This window comes from Silene latifolia, chromosome 2, assembly GCF_048544455.1.
Source record: "Silene latifolia isolate original U9 population chromosome 2, ASM4854445v1, whole genome shotgun sequence".
NCBI lineage: Eukaryota > Viridiplantae > Streptophyta > Magnoliopsida > Caryophyllales > Caryophyllaceae > Silene > Silene latifolia.
This window is the reverse complement of record NC_133527.1, coordinates 12,516,126-12,536,812: the sequence shown is the minus strand read 5'-3', so window position 1 is coordinate 12,536,812 and position 20,687 is coordinate 12,516,126. Positions and strand designations below refer to the sequence as shown.

At 36.2% G+C, this 20,687-nt stretch overlaps 4 protein-coding genes and 1 long non-coding RNA gene across 5 annotated transcripts; 3 read left to right on the top strand and 2 right to left on the bottom strand.

Annotated features, from left to right (window-relative positions):
• Positions 1–7,642: 7,642 nt before the first annotated feature.
• LOC141642291 (uncharacterized) lies at positions 7,643–10,387 on the bottom strand. Its single transcript, XR_012543236.1, has 3 exons — positions 10,249–10,387; positions 9,938–10,148; positions 7,643–8,006 (listed from the first exon to the last, which is right to left on the bottom strand). It is a non-coding gene; the product is annotated as an uncharacterized LOC141642291 (long non-coding RNA).
• Positions 10,388–12,391: 2,004 nt separating this feature from the next.
• On the top strand, positions 12,392–14,023 carry LOC141634072 (F-box/FBD/LRR-repeat protein At5g22660-like). The gene has a single exon (XM_074446375.1). The coding sequence runs from the start codon at positions 12,392–12,394 to the stop codon at positions 14,021–14,023; it is 1,632 nt and encodes a 543-aa protein (XP_074302476.1).
• Positions 14,024–15,199: 1,176 nt separating this feature from the next.
• On the bottom strand, positions 15,200–16,474 carry LOC141634067 (F-box/FBD/LRR-repeat protein At5g22660-like). The gene has a single exon (XM_074446373.1). It carries the CDS (start codon positions 16,472–16,474, stop codon positions 15,200–15,202), a length of 1,275 nt encoding a protein of 424 aa, XP_074302474.1.
• A 746-nt stretch (positions 16,475–17,220) lies between these two features.
• On the top strand, positions 17,221–17,775 carry LOC141634055 (uncharacterized). The gene has a single exon (XM_074446367.1). The coding sequence runs from the start codon at positions 17,221–17,223 to the stop codon at positions 17,773–17,775; it is 555 nt and encodes a 184-aa protein (XP_074302468.1).
• Positions 17,776–18,483: 708 nt separating this feature from the next.
• Positions 18,484–20,121, top strand: LOC141634044 (F-box/FBD/LRR-repeat protein At5g22660-like). Its single transcript, XM_074446363.1, has one exon. It carries the CDS (start codon positions 18,484–18,486, stop codon positions 20,119–20,121), a length of 1,638 nt encoding a protein of 545 aa, XP_074302464.1.
• The last annotated feature ends 566 nt before the right edge of the window (positions 20,122–20,687 follow it).

Below are 20,687 nucleotides of genomic sequence, written 5' to 3'. Positions count from 1 at the left end.
TCTCTCTACTCCTCTAGTCACACAAATTCTTCTTGAACTTCCCATCTGATCTCGCGCAACTGTGCAAATCCGCGCTGTCACTCAAATCCTCCACCTGCCATCGTAATCAAGTACAAGAAAGGGGCGTTAATGAGGCGAGACAGCTCGCGAGCTACTCGAGATCGGCTCGGTCAAAGCTCGGCTCGGGCTCGGACTCGGCTCGAGAGCTTAACGAGTCAAGCCGAGCAAAGGCTTGCTCGGCACGAAAAGCTCGCGAGCGGCTCGAACTTGTGTGATTAGATAAGATATTGCTCATATTTTATTAAAAATATTTATTATGATTATATTTTTGTATCACACATATCAAATGTCTCTGATTTGCCAAATACTTTTTCATATAACCGGCGAGTCTTGTTATTGAAAATATCGAAAGATAAAAAAAAAGTTTTATATAGGCTCGAGTTTGGCTTGAGCTCATGTATATATTCCGCAAGTTTTATAACGAGCACATTTTTTTCTAGCTCGGGTAAGCTCGAGATCCGCTCGAACTCGAGTTTTGGTTCTTAAGCACAAGCCGAGCAAGGTCAAGCTCAAACATTAACAAGTTTGTAAGGTCTTAATCAAGTACAACAATAAGTAAGAATCTTTAAAATGGGGCAATAGATAAAAGTATTCATTTGGCATCAAACATTAACACCTTTGTAAGGTCTTTGATAATGAAATGTTTTAGTAGGTATTTTCCAACTGACTTCATACGTTTAATAGTTCAAACAGTTAGAATAATGTCACGTTCTAAAGGGAAAATTGATTGTTACATGAAGATAGTTACGCAAGTCTAGAATATAATTTGCGGGAGTAGCAATTAGCCGAAAAACTCATCTTGGGTCCAACAATACTTATTTTAAAATTAATAATTAATAATTCATTAAATGATTATCCAGACGAAATAAAACCGTAGGTCTTTGCTTAAGACGGACTGAAACTAGAATAGTAGAATTTGTACGGTTAAAAAGGTATGCCAATAGAAACACACAAATATTTCTAATGCTTTGAATAATGGTGGTGATCTCTGGTCGAGTTCAAGTCACGCGCCATGCAACAATGACCTTATTTTTCTCGCTCACTACACCAGTGAGGATTGCCATTAGCATAGCCATTTCGGGTGTATACGATGAAAACAGTCCTAGAGCTTTGATCATTTAAGGCATGTGAATCAGCTGCGACGGGAATACTCATTTACCTTGGTTGATTTATTAGCTGCAGACTTCAGTTGGGTTCACATATTTCTTTGATTCTTGGAGCTGGTTATATGTCTGTTTTAGCAAAGTGGGCCTGATTTACGAGGAATTACTAACGAGTTATAATAGTTTGGTAGGTAACAACTTCACATCTATGGAGCCAACAATTCCTTACGGATTCATTTAATTATTAACTAGTGTAACATTAAATAAAGCAAATGTTAATAGAGATGGTAATCGGGTTAGTCGAAACGGGTCATATAGAGTTAGCTTTCCCTTTCGGGGCGAGTCGGGTTCATGTCCATCCTTATTGTGCGGGTCATTTCGTGTCGAGCGATATATCGGGCGGCACCGGGTTTGGGTCCATTCATTATTATCGGGTCTAGTCGTCAGTCGGGAACGGAGTCGGGTTCATATCGGGTCATTGAGGATCGGGTCATGTTGGCTTACGGATCGTCATCGTTTTGAGACGATATTCCCAGGTTTGCTCAGTTCAGCTTAGTCAGGTCAGGTCAAACATCCCGGCTCTAGGTACAAGAGAAAACAAAACCTTCAATTAAAGGTTTCCATTAAATTGGTTTTCGATTATGAATATCCTTTGTAACTTGTAAGTGCCATAAGGAGTTCTAAATTGTTTTTCTTTAAAAAAAAAGTATTCTCTCGTGTAACCCTGAACTTTTTCGTTTTCTAAGGGGTAACCTATATTTTTCACAAAAAACTTTGACCGACAATAATTATTTTTTACGATTTTAGAAAACAGTAATTTGTTTTCAAACCAATTATCTCGTCAATGCCTTGAATTTGAAAAAAAAAATCACCGCTTTTTGAACACGTAGCTGGTAATTATTAGCTGGTCAAACCTTTTTTAATGAATAAACTTTGACCGACCATAATTCACGACTACGAGTTGAGACATTACTGAATTTTTTTCAAATAAACCGACGACCCCTTAAAGCCGGTCAATTTGAAAAAAATAAAAAAAAATTAGTTGATCGTATTCTGAACTTGTAGTCAAGAGTTATTGACAATTAATTTTTTTTTTTTTGCCAGAAAAGAAGGGTATATCTTACAAAATAAAAAAAGTTGAGAGATACACGAGATAATATAAACAAAAAAAAAACTATAATTGAATGACAAAAATTTAGGTTAGACAAATAAGTTCTATATACTGCGTAGATGGTAAACATAGGGTGAACCTTATGGCCTCTAACCCCTTACTGATTGCTGTCGGAGGCAATGAACCAACGAGGAAGAGGAAGAGGAAGAGTAAGAGTAAGATGACAAATGGCAAAGATAGTCCTATCAACTGATTGCTGTCGCCTTTTTCAGTTAACGGTGAGTCTTTTTTGTCTAGTCAGTAACTTTCACTTCCTTTGTCGATAGACGCTTTTTATGCCTTCATAAATAATGTCGTTTCTTTTATATGATCAGGCATAGAACTATTAGTCTCCCACGTGAGGCCGACAATCCTATCAATTATCTAAATTAGGTTAATGAGTTCCGTCTCAGATAACTATTTTTGTTCAAGGAGTTACAGTTGCACGCTCTCCGGACATGGGCTGGGCATGCCACTGCAACTCCCAGAGTCTGTTTTCAGACCTCAAAGTCTATTTCATTCGCATTTCTCTCTGCAGCAAATCTCCTTCACTTACAGTAATGCTAGACCAGCTTCCTGTATTCCCTCGGATCACACAAATTCTTCTCGAATTTCCCACCCGACCTCAACGGATTGTGTAAAATGGTTCACGGGAAACATGTTACAAAGTAAAGCTAATTTCTGACAATCAAATTGAATTAAAATTATTAGAACACAAACTAAAATTGAATTAAAAATCTACTTTCGCCAATCAAGTCTAAAATTAAAATCAAGTACGAGTTTTACTCTTTCACGGACTTTTATCCACATTGATAAATTATGTTGGACTAATATAGTTTATAAGTGATCACCTATGTTGGACTACTAGATGTGTAGTAGTAAAGGGACCATACACCACACACACGCGGTGCGTGCCGTAGGCTCCTCTTGGGAGTACGATCACTTATTCTCTATAAGTTATTTACGGAATACGGAGTTGGTTGCTAAGAGGTTGTGTTTTTTTGGAGGAGTTGGACTTTAATACGGAATACGGAGTTGGTTGCTAAGAGGTTGTGTGTAAGCGTAAGATGACATGGAAGAGGACTTTAATACGTTTTTTGGAGGAGTTGGTTGCTAAGAGGTTGTGTGTAATAAATTCGACTACTCGCGTGACATAGACTCCGCTTTTAATAATATCATAACCCGAATTACCTCACCCTTCATCCACAGTTTCTCTGTGGAATTGGGAGACGAGTGTGATTTGCGTTTGAAGATAAAATATCCAAAGCTAAATCTCAACTATTCTTGGCTTCGACAAATTTGTGACCGGAATGTCCGTCAACTCAAGGTAACAAATACTGAACTCATGGCAAAAAATCATGGTATATGTAATTCTTGGATTCAACCTAGGTTTCCATTGCCAAGTTTTATTTTCGTAACACAGTCGTTGGTGTCGATCGAGCTAGACTCAACAGCAATTAAGTTGGCAGTTGCCTGATGATGGGGACCAAATCAATCTTCCGAATCTAAAGAAGTTACACCTTTGTTCTACCACTATGAATTCCGAGTCTCTGGAAAAATTAATCAAGGCTTGTCCGTCTCTCGAAAAATTGGGTTTTGTGTACAAGTCTTTCTCAAATCCTTTCAAACATGGATGGGATCGAAGTGGGTTGATCTCGCTTTGTAACTAATAAACACGAGATGGGTCTGGCATTACCCGCGGTGGAGGAGAGAAGTCTAACTCACAAGCCCAAGAATGCTCTTATCTCCCAAAACCAATTGGCAATGGGAGAAACACCCCTAGGCCTTATAAGATAGACAATCTCTCTCTTTTTCACCGATGTGGGACTCACAAGTGGATTTATACTCCAACAGTAACATTAAGTTTTCGCATCAACGTTTACAGCGATTGTTTATTAAAAACTTACCTTGCAACTATAGAGTTGTGGTTAATGCCCCAAAGTTGGAGTATTTTGTTATTCACGCTTCAAAATCAGTGGGATTTCGCTTTGAAGAGGAACCGGCTGATTGTGATTGTTCCCTAACAGGGGATGAAATTAAGTCTATGACCAAATTTTACGGGGTATTTAGTAATGTTACTATCCTTTCACCCGAAGTTTTTGTACTAATGAATTTATGGCCGTCAAATATGTTTTGTAATGCAACTCGGCTGACACTGTCAATGGATATGCCTTCCAACGTCAAGATTTTGTTGGCGATACTAGAGTTGTGTCCTGTATTAGACGTTCTCACACTACAAATCCAGGATACAGAAGGTATGGAGAGGGACGCTGAAATGGCTTGCCAGGTTAACTCGTGGCAATGAGTACTCAAGAAGGTAAAGATAGAAATAAATTGTAATAGTAATGGCAAAACCACGAATTCTTTCGTAAAGTTGGTAGAGTACTTATTAAGCAATTCCGTAGATTTAAAGCAGTTCCATATTAAAGTAAATTGGAGTTGTTATGGAATGGCAAATGAAATCCGGGAAATGAAGCTATGCATGATAGTCTACCATGGTCCGGTGCTGTCAGAAGGGTGTGAGGTCGAATTTGTAGGGAGATTTTTCAAGATGTCTCGAAAGGCCGGTCTTAAAGTTTGGATAACAAATGGGAAAGATATTCCTATCAACTGATTGCTGTCGCGTTTTGCAGTTCACCGTGATTCTATTGTGTTTAGTCGGTAATCAAGTACAACAATAAGTAAGAATCTTTAAAATGGAAAAAAGTTAGAATAATGTCACATTCTAAAATGGAAAAAAGTTAGATAAAGGTATTCATTTGGCATCAAACATTAACAAGTTTGTAAGGTCTTTGATAATGAAATGTTTGAGTAGATATTTTCCAACTGACTTCATACGTTTAATAGTTCAAAAAGTTAGAATAATGCCACATTCTAAATGGAAAATTGATTGTTACACGAAGATAGTTACGCCCGTCTAGAATATAATTTACGGAGTAGCAATTAGCCGAAAAACTCATATTGGATTCAACAGTGCTTATTTTTAAGTTAATATATAATCTTATCTATATTAATGCAAAAGACAATGCTCAATACAGGATGCGCCACGTCATTCACCCAATTTTTCTTTTTCTTTTTTTTTGGGAAATTTAGGTAATGGTAGGTCCCGTTTACGTGGAAAGAGTTTATTTCTTTAAATCGTCTCTGACAAACATGCGACAAATTATGTCATAGAAAATATTTTTGAAATAAATAGATAATCGGCAGAAGTAAAAGTAATTGCATATAAACGGAATGAATTAAAAATCGAAATAAATGAAAATAATTACATATAATCGGACTAAATTACATAGTTAATGAAATAAATAGATACGGCAGAAGTAAAAGTAATTGCATATAAACGGAATGAATTAAAAATCGGAATAAATGAAAGTAATTACATATAATCGGACTAAATTACATAGTTAATGAAATAAATAGATAATCGGCAGAAGTAAAAGAAATTGCATATAAACGGAATGAATTACAAATCGGAATAAATGAAAGTAATTACATATAATCGGACTGAATTACATAGTTAATGAAATAAATAGATACGGCAGAAGTAAAAGAAATTGCATATAAACGGAATGAATTACAAATCGGAATAAATGAAAGTAATTACATATAATCGGACTGAATTACATAGTTACTAATAAAATTACATAATTACGTGAATAAATTACATTTACTTATGGGATTGAATAACAAATAATGTGAATATTTTACAGAAATTAATGAAATAATTCGTCTTTGCCTTTATGCTTGACGAATATAGGTGTTCATACCTCCAAGAAACTTGGTGATTACGGAAAATACGTAACAATCAATGTCAAATCCCCGAGAACCACTATCATGAAAATTTTCAATTTTTAGAATAATTTGCCTATGTTAAAGTTGATTATTAAATTATATTTCTTTTTTCGGGATGTAAAGTTTTTTATGTATGCAAATTTTATTTACAATAGTATATTACGTTATTTCCTCTTAAACCATTGCAAGTAAACACGTATTTGAAACAAGTGTAAACATTAATTATGTAGATCGCTGATTTAGACCAACTAGATAATTACAATAGAAATGCGAAAAAAATACATCCAAAAACATTAATACCGACCCAGATACATACCCGTGCAATTTGCACGAGTTTAAAACTAGTAATTCATTAAATGATTATCCAGCCGAATTAAAACCGTAGATCTTGCTTAAGACGGACTGAAACTAGAATAGTAGAATTTGTGCAGTTAAAAAAGGTGTGCCAATAGAATCAATGTAAAAGGACATTTTTTGAAACACACAAATCCCATATATACTACTCCCTCCATTTTTTAATATATGACGTTTTGCTTTTTCGAGGCGAACCTTTGACTTTAATATTTACAAAAATATATTTGGTAAAAAATTATAAAAATTATACCATTAAATTCCTTATGAAAAACTTTTTCATATGAGTATACATATCACTATATTTAAGCATATAATTTGAGAGATATTGAAAAGAGAAGTGTATGTCTCGAAATGTGAGAAAGTCATATATAGAAAAATAGAGGGAGTAAAAGATTAGCTCATCTTGAAAATTCCCGCTCAAAATTCCCGCCCATGTATATTAAAGAGTACTGAAAAATTGCGCTCAATATTATATTCTAACAAATTTTTATTCTCTATTCTCTAAATATACTCTAACCAAATCTTTTATAAATATACTCACTCTTAATTGACTCCACTAATTAGCTACAGTAATTTGCAAAAATATACCGTAAATAAATATATACTGAAATGATTTACACAATATTCATTAATCTTTACCTTCTTAATAATATAATATAATATAATATAATATAATAATTCCAAACTCCTTATTTTCTCAATCTCTATCCACTACAAGAAAAACAGCTTTGGGCAACAAAAAATTTTGTCGCACAAAGCGCGTATTTCGTCGCCCAATCATTTGTGCGACGAAAACCAAGTCGTCGTGGGTTCGACGCCCTAGGCTCGACGCCCATTGTAGCTTGTGCAACGACATTGTTGTTCGTCGCCCATGGTTTACTTTGTGCAACAAATTGATATTGTTGCCCCCAATTAACAGTATGTGCAACAAAGGACGAGTTTGTCGCCCAAATATGTAGCATGTGCAACGACATGTTTTGTTGCCCTTTCCTATATGTGCAATGACAACAAGTTTTGTTGCCCTTCCTCAACTACTTTGTGCAACAAAACATTTTATTGCACAATACTTGTTTTGTGCAACAAAATCATCATTTTGTTGCCATAATATCACTTGCCCCTATTCATGCATTTGTCTAGTTATAACAATATCCTATGAAACTCTAGCTAATTCATTTCGGCAAAAAAATAATTTTCTTAAAAATATAATACATGCAATATGTTTCTCATACATATTTCATCCACCTAAAAGAGTAAGGTTAATACATACAATTTGCTTCTTAATACATAGTTCATCCACCTCAAAGAGTAAAGTTAATACATACAATACGCTTCTTAGATACATAGTTCATCCACCTCAAAGAAGTTATATAAGTCCCAAAAATAAAACCTTAAGGAGCTAAAGCATTTACATCTAAGGCTTCGGCAAAAAGAATTTCGTGCTTCGGTGATAAACCATAAAAGGAGCTTCAAGTGTCAATACAACTTCCAACATTCCATTTGCCCAAAAATCTATGAAGCGTTTGTGGAACCACATTTAGTGCTACCTCCTGTATATTAAGACATAAGATATTACATAAAGAAAAGTTTGATTGACATAATTATAAGAACGGGTACGGGTACTATACATGGAGCACTGGGACAATGCCTAATTATAGAGTCAGAATGCAACTTGAATGCAGTGGATAGATAACGGTCTAATTATAATCTAGTAAACACGCTTCATGTGAAAGTGAATCATATCGAATACAACTCCCTAGCAACACTTAACCAAGAACAAAGAACAGCAACTGAGCATATCAAATTTCCAACAAAAGTAGATCTGAAACACAGAGAAGAAAAGCAAAAAGAGCTTAAATTAAAAGAAAGATAGCATATCATAAAAATGATAGATTTGCATTACTTGAAAATTAAGCAAACCTTAATCATTCATAATTATTTTGTGTGATTTGAAATAAACACACATGTGAGAAAATTAAGACAATATCAACCTCTTCAAGCAGAAAATTTGTGATCTATCTAATAGTTATATATGACCAATCTTTGTCATGTTTCACATCATTTGCATTACCTGGCCGTACGTTATTTTGTGTTACCACATTATCATTATCTAAACATTCATCGCCATCTTGCACAATTTTACCTGAATGCAAGAGGATGTGCAGCACAAGAACATAAGTGAATCAAGCACACTCTAAATAGCTCAAAAATATCACCTTTATACTATATGGCAGAACCTAATTTTATAGCGTCATATTTAAGACATGGTGAAAATGTCAAAAACTGAACATTGAAATTTTTTCCAAACTGTAGTGAAAAGTCGAGAAATAGAATACGATCGTCAATAAATAGCTTGCCTTTTACCAAGGAAGTGACTTGCAATAACAGGTAAATCAAAGGAAAATATAGGGAATCAAGCACACTATATAAATTAAACTCCCTCCATCTCATTCATTTGTTTACCTTTTATATTCTTTGGTAAGAGTATTTAAATTATAGGTAAACAAATGAGTGAGACGGAAGGAGAATACAATAATAACTAGACAACATGTTAATGTTCTTATGAGAGCAATGAATAAAAAGGATGGCATTTCCAAAACACATTAGTTAAACTAGAACTAAAATACCACAACGTTTAGCTTTTTGACTGCTTCATATGCAATAATGTCGCTCTCTTATAAGACAGTCTCTCATGTGAGACAAATACCTCATTTAGTTATAGGTTTAATTTGTTAGTCTCACATGTAAGACCGTCTCAAACTCAAAGTCAGAGGTCTTGCAGAGGAATGGGAGCCCAAATTTTCCCCAATTTCCTGTCAACCTCGGTCTAACAGAGAACAAAATGCTCTAATTTCTAACCTTTTGTTGTAAGTTTAACCATCAATTAGACCTTAAAACGCCACGCACTGAAGTTAAATAACAAATTAATCAATACTTGAATAGTAACCACAAGCCCTATATCACAAACATGAATCCTAATCAGCAATTTCCCTATTCAATCTGCACAAAATCTTTACGACAATCTTATAATCACAACTACTCCAAAAATAGTGGCAATTCTAGTCAATAAAAAGAAGAACCACCTAGATGCAAAGTTTAGCAAATTGTGATAATAATGAATTTTCATAACAAAAAACAAAAGATTAAACATTTATACTAACACTAAATAAAAAAATTGAATTTTGAATACTTATATAAGAAGATTAGATCAGCAGCAACTCCGAAGAGGCCGAAAAGGGTGTCGTCTTCATCGTAAGACCGAAGACAATGGTTTTTAGTTGTATTGAAAAGTATAACAATTACCCATAAGAACTCATATAGAACTCAACTTCCATCAACTAGTAAATTCTTGATGGAATCAAGTTGTGAAAACAAATAAACTTTACTTAATAAAAGAAAGGCACAAATTTGACCCAAAAAACCCTAAATTAGAGCCGAAGATTTGGGTTACATCAATTAATAAAACGATAAAAGAAGAGACCTGCAGTAGATGCTTTTCTGGCCGACGATCTGTGATTGGTTGCGTGATTGATGGCCGGTGATCTATGATCGGAGAGGAGACACTGACTTCTCTTTAATTTTTGTGGTTGAGGGGTGAGTGGGTGACTCACTGACTTATTTTTGTGGTTGAAAGTGATGGTTATCTACCGGTTCCGGAGATCGAGTAGTAGTATCGGTGTTTAGCTTATCACCTGTGAAACCCGAATTTAAATTATAGAAGTAACAAATACTGAGTAGTTGAAAATCGAAAGAGGAAAAGAGATGACAATGAGTAATAGAAAGAAGACATACAAATCAAGAGCAGAAATGGGAGAAGTAGAGAAGGGATTAAACGGAGGTTGATGGTGGAGACAAGAGTGATTAAGAGTTTAGGGTTTTGTTACTCTTTTATGTTTATTTCAGAATTTTCAACATTTGGGGGAAAAATATTGCGCCTTATTTTTGCGCCTAATTTATTTGTAAGGGCAACGATAGGCTGTGATTTGTGGCCCATACATACAGTAATGGGCAACAAAAGCAATTATTTGACGCCCAATAAAATGTTTGGGCTACAAAATTTGTGTTTGTTGCACAAAGTATGTAATTGTGCGACGGAAATGAGTTTGTCGCCCATATTACCATTAATGTGCGACGAGGAAATAATTTGTTGCCTATACCAAACCCTTTTGTCGCCCAAAATCATTTTTCTTGTAGTGATCATAAATACATATATATAAATATTATTTTTACCGGTTTTCTTTACGAGCCTCATACGCGTTTAATTAGATTTTACATCTAACTTAAATGTATTATTAATGTCAAAAAAATTTCTTAATAGTAAAGTACAATAATATTAGTACTGTAAAAATAACTTAACTTAAATGTCTTTTAACGGTAGTTATTTTCTTTTCTACCTCTTACTAATATTATATTATTACATTATAAGTTATAACATTAAATTCAAAGATACAGTTAATTTGCAAATAATTTTATTGAGACCGCCTCTTTATAAAGCAAATCTAAAAAATATCGCGCTGGATCTATACTAGTATTTCTAATGCTTTGAATGGTGGTGATCTCAGGCGGAGCTCAAGTCACGCGCCATGGCAACAATGGCCTTATTTTTGTCGCTCACTACACTAGTGGGGATTGCCATTGGCATAGCCATTTCGGGGGTATACGATGAAAACAGTCCTAGAGCTTTGATCATCCAAGGGATGTTTGAATCAGCTGCGGCGGGAATACTCATTTACATGGCTTTGGTTGATTTATTAGCTGCAGACTTCAGTTGGGTTCACATATTTCTTTGCTTCTTGGAGCTGGTTGTACTTTGTTTTAGCAAAGTGGCCCTTATTTACGAGGAATTTCTAACGAGTGATGGTAGTTTGGTAGGTAACAACTTCACATCTATGGAGCCAACAATTCCTTACGGGTTCATTTAATTATTAACTAGTGTAACATTAAATAAATCAAATGTAAATAGAGATGGTAATCGGTCAGTCGGAACGGGTCATATAGAGTTAGCTTTCCCTTTCGGGGCAAGTCGAGTTCAGATCCAACCTTATTGTGCGGGTCATTTCGTATTGAGCGATATATCAGGTGGCGCCGAGTTTGGGTCCATCAATATTATCGGGTCTAGTCGCCAGTCGAGAACGAAGTCGGGTTCATATCGGGTCATTGAGGATCGGGTCATGTTGGCTTACGGGTCGTCATCGTTTCGAGGCGATATTCCCAGGTTTGCTCAGTTCAGCTTAGTCAGGTCGGGTCAAACATGCCGGCTCTAGGTACAAGAGAAAACAAAAGCGTTAATTGAAGGTTCCATTAGATTGGTTTTCGATTATGTATATCCTTTGTAAGTTCACTAACTTGTAGGTGCCATAACCCATAAGAAGTTCTAAATTGTTTTTCTTTAAAAAAAAAAAAAAGATATTCTCTCGTGTACCCCTGAATTTTTTCATTTTCTAAGTTGTACCCCTCATTTTTGACAAAAAAACTTTGACCGACGATAATTCTCTGTTACGATTTCAGAAAACAGTAAAAAAAAAAAATTCAAACCAATTTTCTCGTCAATGCCTTGAATTTGGAAAAAAAAAATCAACACTTTTTGAACTCGTAGCCGGTAGTTATGGTTGGTCAGACCTTTTTTAACGAATAAACTTTCATTGACCATAATTCCCGACTACGAGTTAAGACGTTGCTGAGTTTTTTTCAAACTGAAGACCTCTTAAAGCCGGTCAATTTGAAAAAAAAAGAAGAGTTGATAGTATTCTGAACTTGTAGTCAAGAGTTATTGACAGTCAAAATATTATTTTTACAAGAAAAGAGGGGTAAACAGAGAATATCCAAAAAAAAGCGACAATTGAAGGACAAAAATTTAGGTTTGACAAATAAGTTCTATATACTCTCCGTAGATGGTAAACATAGGGTGAACCTTGTGGCCTCTAACCCCTTACTTATGGCTGTCGGAGGCAATGAACCAACGAGGAAGAGGAAGAGTAAGCGTAAGATGACATGGAAGACGAAGCGGACGAGGACGAACATAAGGGAAGACAGGCTAAGTTCTCTCCCTGACGACATTCTTATTGAAATTTTGTCCTGCCTTCCTATTCGATTAGCCATGGCCACCGAGTGTTTATCGAGGCGATGGCGTGGTCTCTGGACTAACATAACTTGTATCCATATAGACAACCATAAATTCAACTCCTCCCGTGACTTAGACATCACTTTTGATGATATCATAGCCCGAATTACCTCACCCTTAATCCACAGTTTCTCTGTGGAATTGGTAAACTTGCGGCATACGCCTTATTGCGTACAATATCCAAAGCGTAACCCCAACTATTCTTGGCTTCGCCAAATTTGTGACCAGAATGTCCGTCAACTCAAGGTAACAAGTATTTGGAAATTCTGCCACCCGAATGTAACAAATATTTGGAAATTCTGCAGACAAAGTATTTGGAAAGTCTGCCAGCCGAATGATTATTATTTGATTCAATCTTGGTTTGCATTGCCAAGTTTTATTTGGGTAACACAGTCGTTGGTGTCGCTCGAGCTAGACACAACGCTTACGTTGCAGTTGCCTGATGATAAGGACCCAATCAATCTTCCTAATCTAAAGAAGTTACACCTTTGTTCTATCAGTATAAATGTCGAGTCTCTAGAAAAACTAATCAAGGCTTGTCCGTCTCTCGAAGAATTGGGTTTTGTGTACACGTCTTGTGCAGGTCCTTATTATTGCAGAGGTAGAATCAGCCGTAGGTTGACTCGGCTTTGTTACATCAAGTTTTCACATCAAAACTTACAACGATTGTTTATTAAAAACTTACCTAACAACTACAGAGTTGTGGTTAATGCCCCAAAGTTGGAGTATTTGGCTATTCGCGCTTCAAAATCAGTGGGATTACGCTTTGAAGAGGAACCGATGATGTTGTGTGAAGCAAAAATCGATCTTATTGATTATAATTATTATTATAAGTGTGTCCTAACAGAGGATGAAATCAAGTCTATGACCAAATTTTATGGGGTATTTAGTAATGTTACTATCCTTTCACCCGATATTTTTGTACTAAAGAACTCATGGCCGTCAAATATGTTTTGTAATGCGACTAAGCTGACACTATCAATGACAGCGTCCTGCAACATTAATATTTTGTTGGCGATGCTGGAGTTGTGTCCTGTATTAGACGTTCTCACGCTACAAATCTGTGAAAGATACGGTATGGAGAGAGCCGCTGAAATGCTTGGCCATGTTAACACGTTGCAACGAGTACTGAAGACGATAAAGATAGAAACCAACTGTAACAGCGATGACAAAAGCACGGAATCTTTAGTAGAATTGGTCGAGTACTTATTAAGCAAATCGGTTGATTTAAAGCAGTTCCGTGTTACAGTAGATTGGAGTTCTCACAGAATGGAAGGTACAGAAGGTGCAGAAATCCGGGAAATGAAGCTATGCACGCTACTCTACCAATGTCCAGTGCTTTCAGAAGGGTGTGAGGTCGAATTTGTAGGGAGATTTTTCAAGACGTCTCGAAAGGCTGGTCTTAAAATTTGGATAGAAAATGGCAAAGATAGTCCTATCAACTGATTGCTGTCGCCTTTTTCAGTTAACGGTGAGTCTTTTTTGTCTAGTCAGTAACTTTCACTTCCTTTGTCGATAGACGCTTTTTATGCCTTTATAAATTTTCTCGTCTTTATTTTATTTTTATTTTTATTTTTATTTTTATTTTTATTTTGTTGTTGTGTTGCACAAATTCATTGGAAGACAGATTATAGTTACATCAATTACAGAGTAATTTATCTAACAGAAAAAAAGGACAGTGATCATATCTCAAAGTCCACGTCACTGCGTCTATGATTGGTTAAGACGGTATGCTCCTGTATTTAATTTGAAGCCAATTCCATTGATGAAACTATTTACAAGACCTTCCAGTTGCACGCTCTCGGGACTTCGACTGGGCATGCCACTCTAACTTTCTGAGTCGGTTTACAGACCTGAAGCTGTAAACTCTTCCATTTGCAACAAATTTCCTGCACTCACGGTAAAACTAGACCGGCTTAGCTTCCTGTATCGCTTTGATCACACAAATTCTTCATGTAACTTTTGCCAGTCTTACAATTTACAAAGTATTGATTACTGTTACAATTTAATAAAAATGGAAGGGGATTAAATATACGGTCAAAGTATCGCCTTGGAGAATAAGAATAGCCAAATAGAGGATTCGAGTAACTGGCTTGTGAGTGTATTTCTGCTGAAGAATTTGAAAAGTTAGTTCAGAAACTGGACTCAGTGTCCAGAGACTCAAGGGACGGGAAGTTCAAGAAGAATTTGTGATCGGAGGGATACAGGAAGCCGGTCTGCAGTACTGTGAAAGTGTGAATGAAGAAGATTTGTCGGAGACAAGAGACAATTGGGAATGAAATAGTGCTTAATATTGTCATTTGTCAAGAACAAAGAGTTCACAGTTTCAGCTCAGAAAACCAACTCAGACAGTTACAGTTACAAGTAAACTTTATACTATCGACCATGGAAATGACACCATTTCTTGTCAAGACTTGACATAATTCAATGCCAAAGAGCATTAACACACAAAAATTATCTGAGATGGAACTCATTAACCTTGTATTTAAATAAAAGAAACGAGATAAATTTATAAAGGCATAAAAAGCGTCTCTTGGTGAAGGAAATAAAAGTTACCGACTAGACAACAAAGAATAAACCGAGAACTGCAAAAAGCGACAGCAATCAGTTGATAGATCTATCTTATTTGTCGTTTGCTATCAAAAATTTTACACCGGCCTTTCGAGACATCTTGAAAAATCTCCCTACAAATTCGACCTCACACCTTTCTGAAAGCACTGGACATTTGTAGAGTAGTTGGCATAGCTTCATTTCCCGGATTGCTGCAACTTTCGTACTTCCCATTTTGTGAGAACTCGAATCTACTGTAACATGGAAGTGTTTTAAATCAACGGAATTGCTTAACAAGTACTCTACCAACTCTACCAAAGCTTTCGTGGTTTTGCCTTTACTGTTACAGTTGATTTCTATGTTTACCTTCTCGAGTACTCGTTGCCACGTGCCAACCTGGCAAGGCATTTCAGCGTCCCTGATCTCCATACCTTCTGTATCCTGCATTTTTAGCGTGAGAACGTCTAATACAGGACACAACTCCAATATCCCCAACAAAATCTTGACGTTGGAAGGCATATCCATTGACAGTGTCAGCTGAGTCGCATTACAAAACATATTTGACGGCCATGAGTTCTTTAGAACGAAAACATCGGGTGAAACGATAGTAATATTACTAAATACCCCATAAAATTTGGTCATAGACTTGATTTCATCCTCTGTTAGGGCTAAATCACAATCATAAACAGTATAATCAGCAAGATGGATTTTTACTTCACACGATAACATCATCGGTTCCTCTTCAAAGCGAAATCCCGCTGATTTTGAAGCGTGAATAGCCAAATACGCCAACTTTGGGGCATTAACCACAACTCTATAGTTGTTAGGTAAGTTTTTAATAAACAATCGTTGTAAATTTTGATGTGAAAACTTGATGTACCAAATCCAAGTCGACCTATTTCGGCCGAATCTACGGACACAGTTGTAAGGACATTGACAATACTTGTACACAAAACCGAATTCTTCGAGAGACGGACAAGCCTTGATTAGTTTTTCAAGAGACTCGGAATTCATACCGATGGAACAAAGGTGTAGCTTCTTTAGATTCGGAAGATTGATTTGGTCCCCATCATCAGGCAACTGCAACTTAATCGTTGTTGAGTCTAGCTCGATCGACACCAACGACTGTGTTACGAAAATAAAACTTGGCAATGTCAATCCAATTTGAATGAAATAATCATTATATTTACTCCAAGTCGGGCCTAGTATGCAATACCCATATTCTTTTGTTACTTCTACTTCACCGATATTCCTAGTATTTGTTACCTTGAGTTGACGGATATTCCAGTCACAAATTTGGCGAAGCCAAGAATAGTCGAGATTAATATATTTTCTGTACGGAGACATGTGCCACACGGGTCCCAATTCGACAAAGAAACTGTGGATTAAGGGTGAGGTAATTCGGGTTATGACATCATTTAAAGTGGAGTCAAAGTCATACGAGAAGGAGATTTGGGGAAGAGAGATGAAGGAAGGGAGAAAAACTCAATTGGGTTAAGGAAGAAAAAATGATAAGGATAATATTGTAAAAGTCGAGTGTGAAAGAGTAAAATCCGTATGTAAAAAAGCACGGCCCATCAAAATATGTATGTAAATTAATTAAGTGTATTTATTAACACAAATTCTTGTTTCAGACCGACAATTTTGGTCTTATTTGTCAGACGGATAAAATGTTGCCATTTTTCAAAAAATGTTATGACTTGAGGTGTCATTTTTTTACCCTGAAAATGATGTGAACAATAGTGGTAACATGTTATAAAAAAATAACAATATTTTATTGTAAAATGATGACATATTACCCGTCTTATTTCAGACCAAAAACAATGGTCTTAAGAAAAACGGACTGATTAATTAATTAAGCAATCACCGACTCACAACTATCAAGATACAATTTATGATTACATTTAAATATTACTAAAATATTAACAGAGAGAGAATTATGTTAAGTAACTTTCTATGTTTCCACTACGGTTTAGAATTACCAAAAAGAAGTAGGTAAAAAGTTATATATAAATAATAAGACATGTCTTCAATGCACGACAGCCACCACTCATCTAACATCCCAAACCTAAATTAAAGTCATCCTTGGCTAAATGGCGGACGTATTAAGCCTACTCCAGATGTACGACGATGACGACGTTAGTGGACCTGATAGAACGACGAATTGTCAACGCAAACGACCAATTGTAGATTACGGTCATGATGATATTGCCATGTCTCCTGTTCCTGAGAGTATGCGAGGTAATGTAGCAGACTCTCCTCAATTGTCTGCACACGCTGATGTTCCACGTCTTGATATGGTCAATAATGCTGTGAAAGATTCTGACACTCAAGTTCAAGATGGTGTTGATGTCTCTGATGAAGACCGTAAAGATAATGATCCATTGGATGCTTTTCTGCCTCCACCACCACAAGAGAAGTGCTCAGATGAGTTGCAGGAGAAAATCAAGAAGTTCCTTGCATACAAACGGCAGGGGAAAAGCTTCAATGTGGAGGTGCGTAATAGAAAAGACTATCGGAATCCTAATTTTTTGCGCCATGTAGTGAGATATCAAGATATTGATGAGATTGGGTCTTGCTTCAGCAAAGATGTGTTTGACCCGCATGGATATGATGAAAGCGATTTCTATGATGAACATGACTACTAGGAGAATATTTGGTATAGTAGAATTTACGTTGATTATACCAAATAGACTTGAATTTACGTACTTGAAAGGTTGTACGGGTAATTAACTTAGTTATAATGAAAAAAATATTATAAGGCTTTAACTTTTACATATAATTGTTAGTTTACATATAATTACAATATTTTTTTAAATGAAAATAGAAGATAAATATATACACACCTACCGTTAATTATTTATATGCGAGAAAAACAAATAATGGGATTATAGTTCACTATCCGCCTTTAGCACTTTGCTGCTAGTCTATTTAGACTACAAAGTCTACAAGTCAACAAATTTTTTCCCTGCAGGGAAGCATTCCTGGTCAAGCAAAAGTGTTGGGCATAGACATATGCGTGCATTTTTTTTCTTCATTGTCGAATCCATTATGTCAACTTGCTTTTCAATATGATTTTTTAAAATCCGTATGTGAAAAAGACGACGACCCATTAAGAATAGGAGGGAGTATAAGTTTGTCTTTTTACAAATACCCCTAAATATAAGACAAATCCGTACATTGTTACACGGGTTTAAAACTAATCCGAGTATAACCTTAAAAAGTTCTTTTAATTTTTTTTTGTAAGGCCGGCACCACAGGATAAAAAAAAATAGGTTAAATAAGTTCTAAAAATCTAAATATACTCCCTAGATGGTAAACATAGGGTGAACCTTATGGCCTCTAACCCCTTACTGATGGCTGTCGGAGGCAATGAACCAACGAGGAAGAGGAAGAGTATGCGTAATATGACATGGAAGACGAAGCGGACGAGGACGAACATAAGGGAAGACAGGCTAAGTTCTCTCCCTGACGACATTCTTATTGAAATTCTCTCCTACCTTCCTCTTCGATTAGCCATGGCCACCGGGTCTCTATCGTGGCGATGGCGTTATCTTTGGACTAACGTAACGTCGATCCATATAGAGAGCAATAAATTGGACTACTCGCGTGACATAGACTCCACTTTTAATAATATCATAACCCGAATTACCTCACCCTTAATCCACAGTTTCTCTGTCGAATTGGGAGACATACGGCATATGCCTCGGTACGTAGAATATCCAAAGGGTGATCTCAACTATTCTTGGCTCCGCCAAATTTGTGACCAGAATGTCCGTCAACTCAAGATAACAAATACTAGGAATAATATCAGTGAAGTCGATGTAACAAGAATACATGGCTATGTCAAACGAGGTCTGCCTAGGAATTTATATCATGATTATTTGATTCAAATTAGATTGACATTGCCAAGTTATATTTTCGTAACACAGTCGTTGGTGTCGATCGAGCTAGACACAAAGCTTAAGTTGCAGTTACCTGATGATGAGGACCGAATCAATCTTCCTAATCTAAAGAAGTTACACCTTTGTTCTACCAGTATTAATGTCGAGTCTCTAGAAAAACTAATTAAGGCTTGTCCGTCTCTCGAAGAATTGGGTTTTGTGCACACGTATTGTGTAGGTCCTTACGGCCCTGTCCTTAGAATCTGCCGAAATGGGTTGACTCGGCTTTGCTACATCAACTTTTCACATCAAAATTTACAACGATTGTTTATTAAAAACTTACCTAATAAGTACAGAGTTGTGGTTAATGCCCCAAAATTGGAGTATTTGGCTATTCGCGCTTCAAAATCAGCGGGATTTCGCTTTGAAGAAGAACCGATGATGTTATGTGAAGCAAAAATCGATCTTAATGTTTATAAATATTATAATATTTATAACTGTGTCCTAACAGAGGATGAAATCAAGTCAATGACCAAATTTTACGGGGTGTTTCGTAAGGTTACTATCCTTACACCCGATGTTTTCGTACTAAAGAACTCATGGCCGTCAAATATGTTTTGTAATGCGACTCAGCTGACACTATCAATAACAGCGTCCTGCAACATTAATATTTTGTTGGCGATGCTAGAGTTGTGTCCTGTATTAGACGCTCTCACGCTACAAATTGGGGATACAGACGGTATGGAGAGGGCCGCTGAAGTGCCTGGCCATGTCAGCACGTTGCAACGAGTACTGAAGACGATAAATATGGAAATCAACTGTAACACTGATGATAAAACCACGAAAGCTGTAGTAGAGTTGGTAGAGTACTTATTAAGCAATTCCGTTGATTTAAAGCACTTCCATGTTACAGTAGATTCGAGTTCTCACAGAATGGAAAGTACAGAAGATGCACAAATCCGGGAAATGAAGCTATCCAAGCTACTATACCAGTGTCCAGTGCTTTCAGAAGGGTGTGAGGTCGAATTTGTAGGGAGATTTTTCAAGATGTCTCGAAAGGCCGGTCATAAATTATTGATAGCAAACGGCAAAGATAGTCCTATCAACTGATTGTTGTCGCCTTTTTCAGTTCTCGGTTATTCTTTTTTGTCTAGTCGGTAACTTTCACTTCCTTTGTCGCTAGACGCTTTTTATGCCTTTATAAATTTTTTCGTATCTTTTTTTTTTTTTTTTTCTTTTGTTGCACGAATTGGTCATTGGAAGACAGATTATAGTTACGTCAATACAGAGTAATTTATCTAACAGAAAAAAAATGACAGTGATCATATCTCAAAGTCCACGTCACTGCATCTATGATTGGTTAAGACGGTATGCTCCTGTATTTAATTTGAAGCCAATTCCATTGACGAAACTATTTACTCCGATTGGGTAAGACAGATTATGGTTACAATTTAATAAAACAGATTATGGTTAAAATTTAATAAAAATGGAGGGGGATTAAATATACGGTCAAAGTATCGCCTTGGAGAATGAGAATAGCCAAGTAGGAAGATCATAGCCAAATAGAGGGACTATCTATACAGCATCATAAGACTGGCAAAAGTTACATGCATGGAGGATTCGAGTAAGAGTGAGTCCGACAGTGCGGATTTGCACAGTTGGCCGAGATCAGGTGG

Excerpts from the sequence above, each read along its gene's own strand:
- LOC141634067 (XM_074446373.1), bottom strand. The coding sequence starts at position 16,474 with ATGTCTCCGTACAGAAAATATATTAATCTCGACTATTCTTGGCTTCGC.
- LOC141634044 (XM_074446363.1), top strand. The coding sequence starts at position 18,484 with ATGGCTGTCGGAGGCAATGAACCAACGAGGAAGAGGAAGAGTATGCGT.
- LOC141634055 (XM_074446367.1), top strand. The coding sequence starts at position 17,221 with ATGGCGGACGTATTAAGCCTACTCCAGATGTACGACGATGACGACGTT.
- LOC141634072 (XM_074446375.1), top strand. The coding sequence starts at position 12,392 with ATGGCTGTCGGAGGCAATGAACCAACGAGGAAGAGGAAGAGTAAGCGT.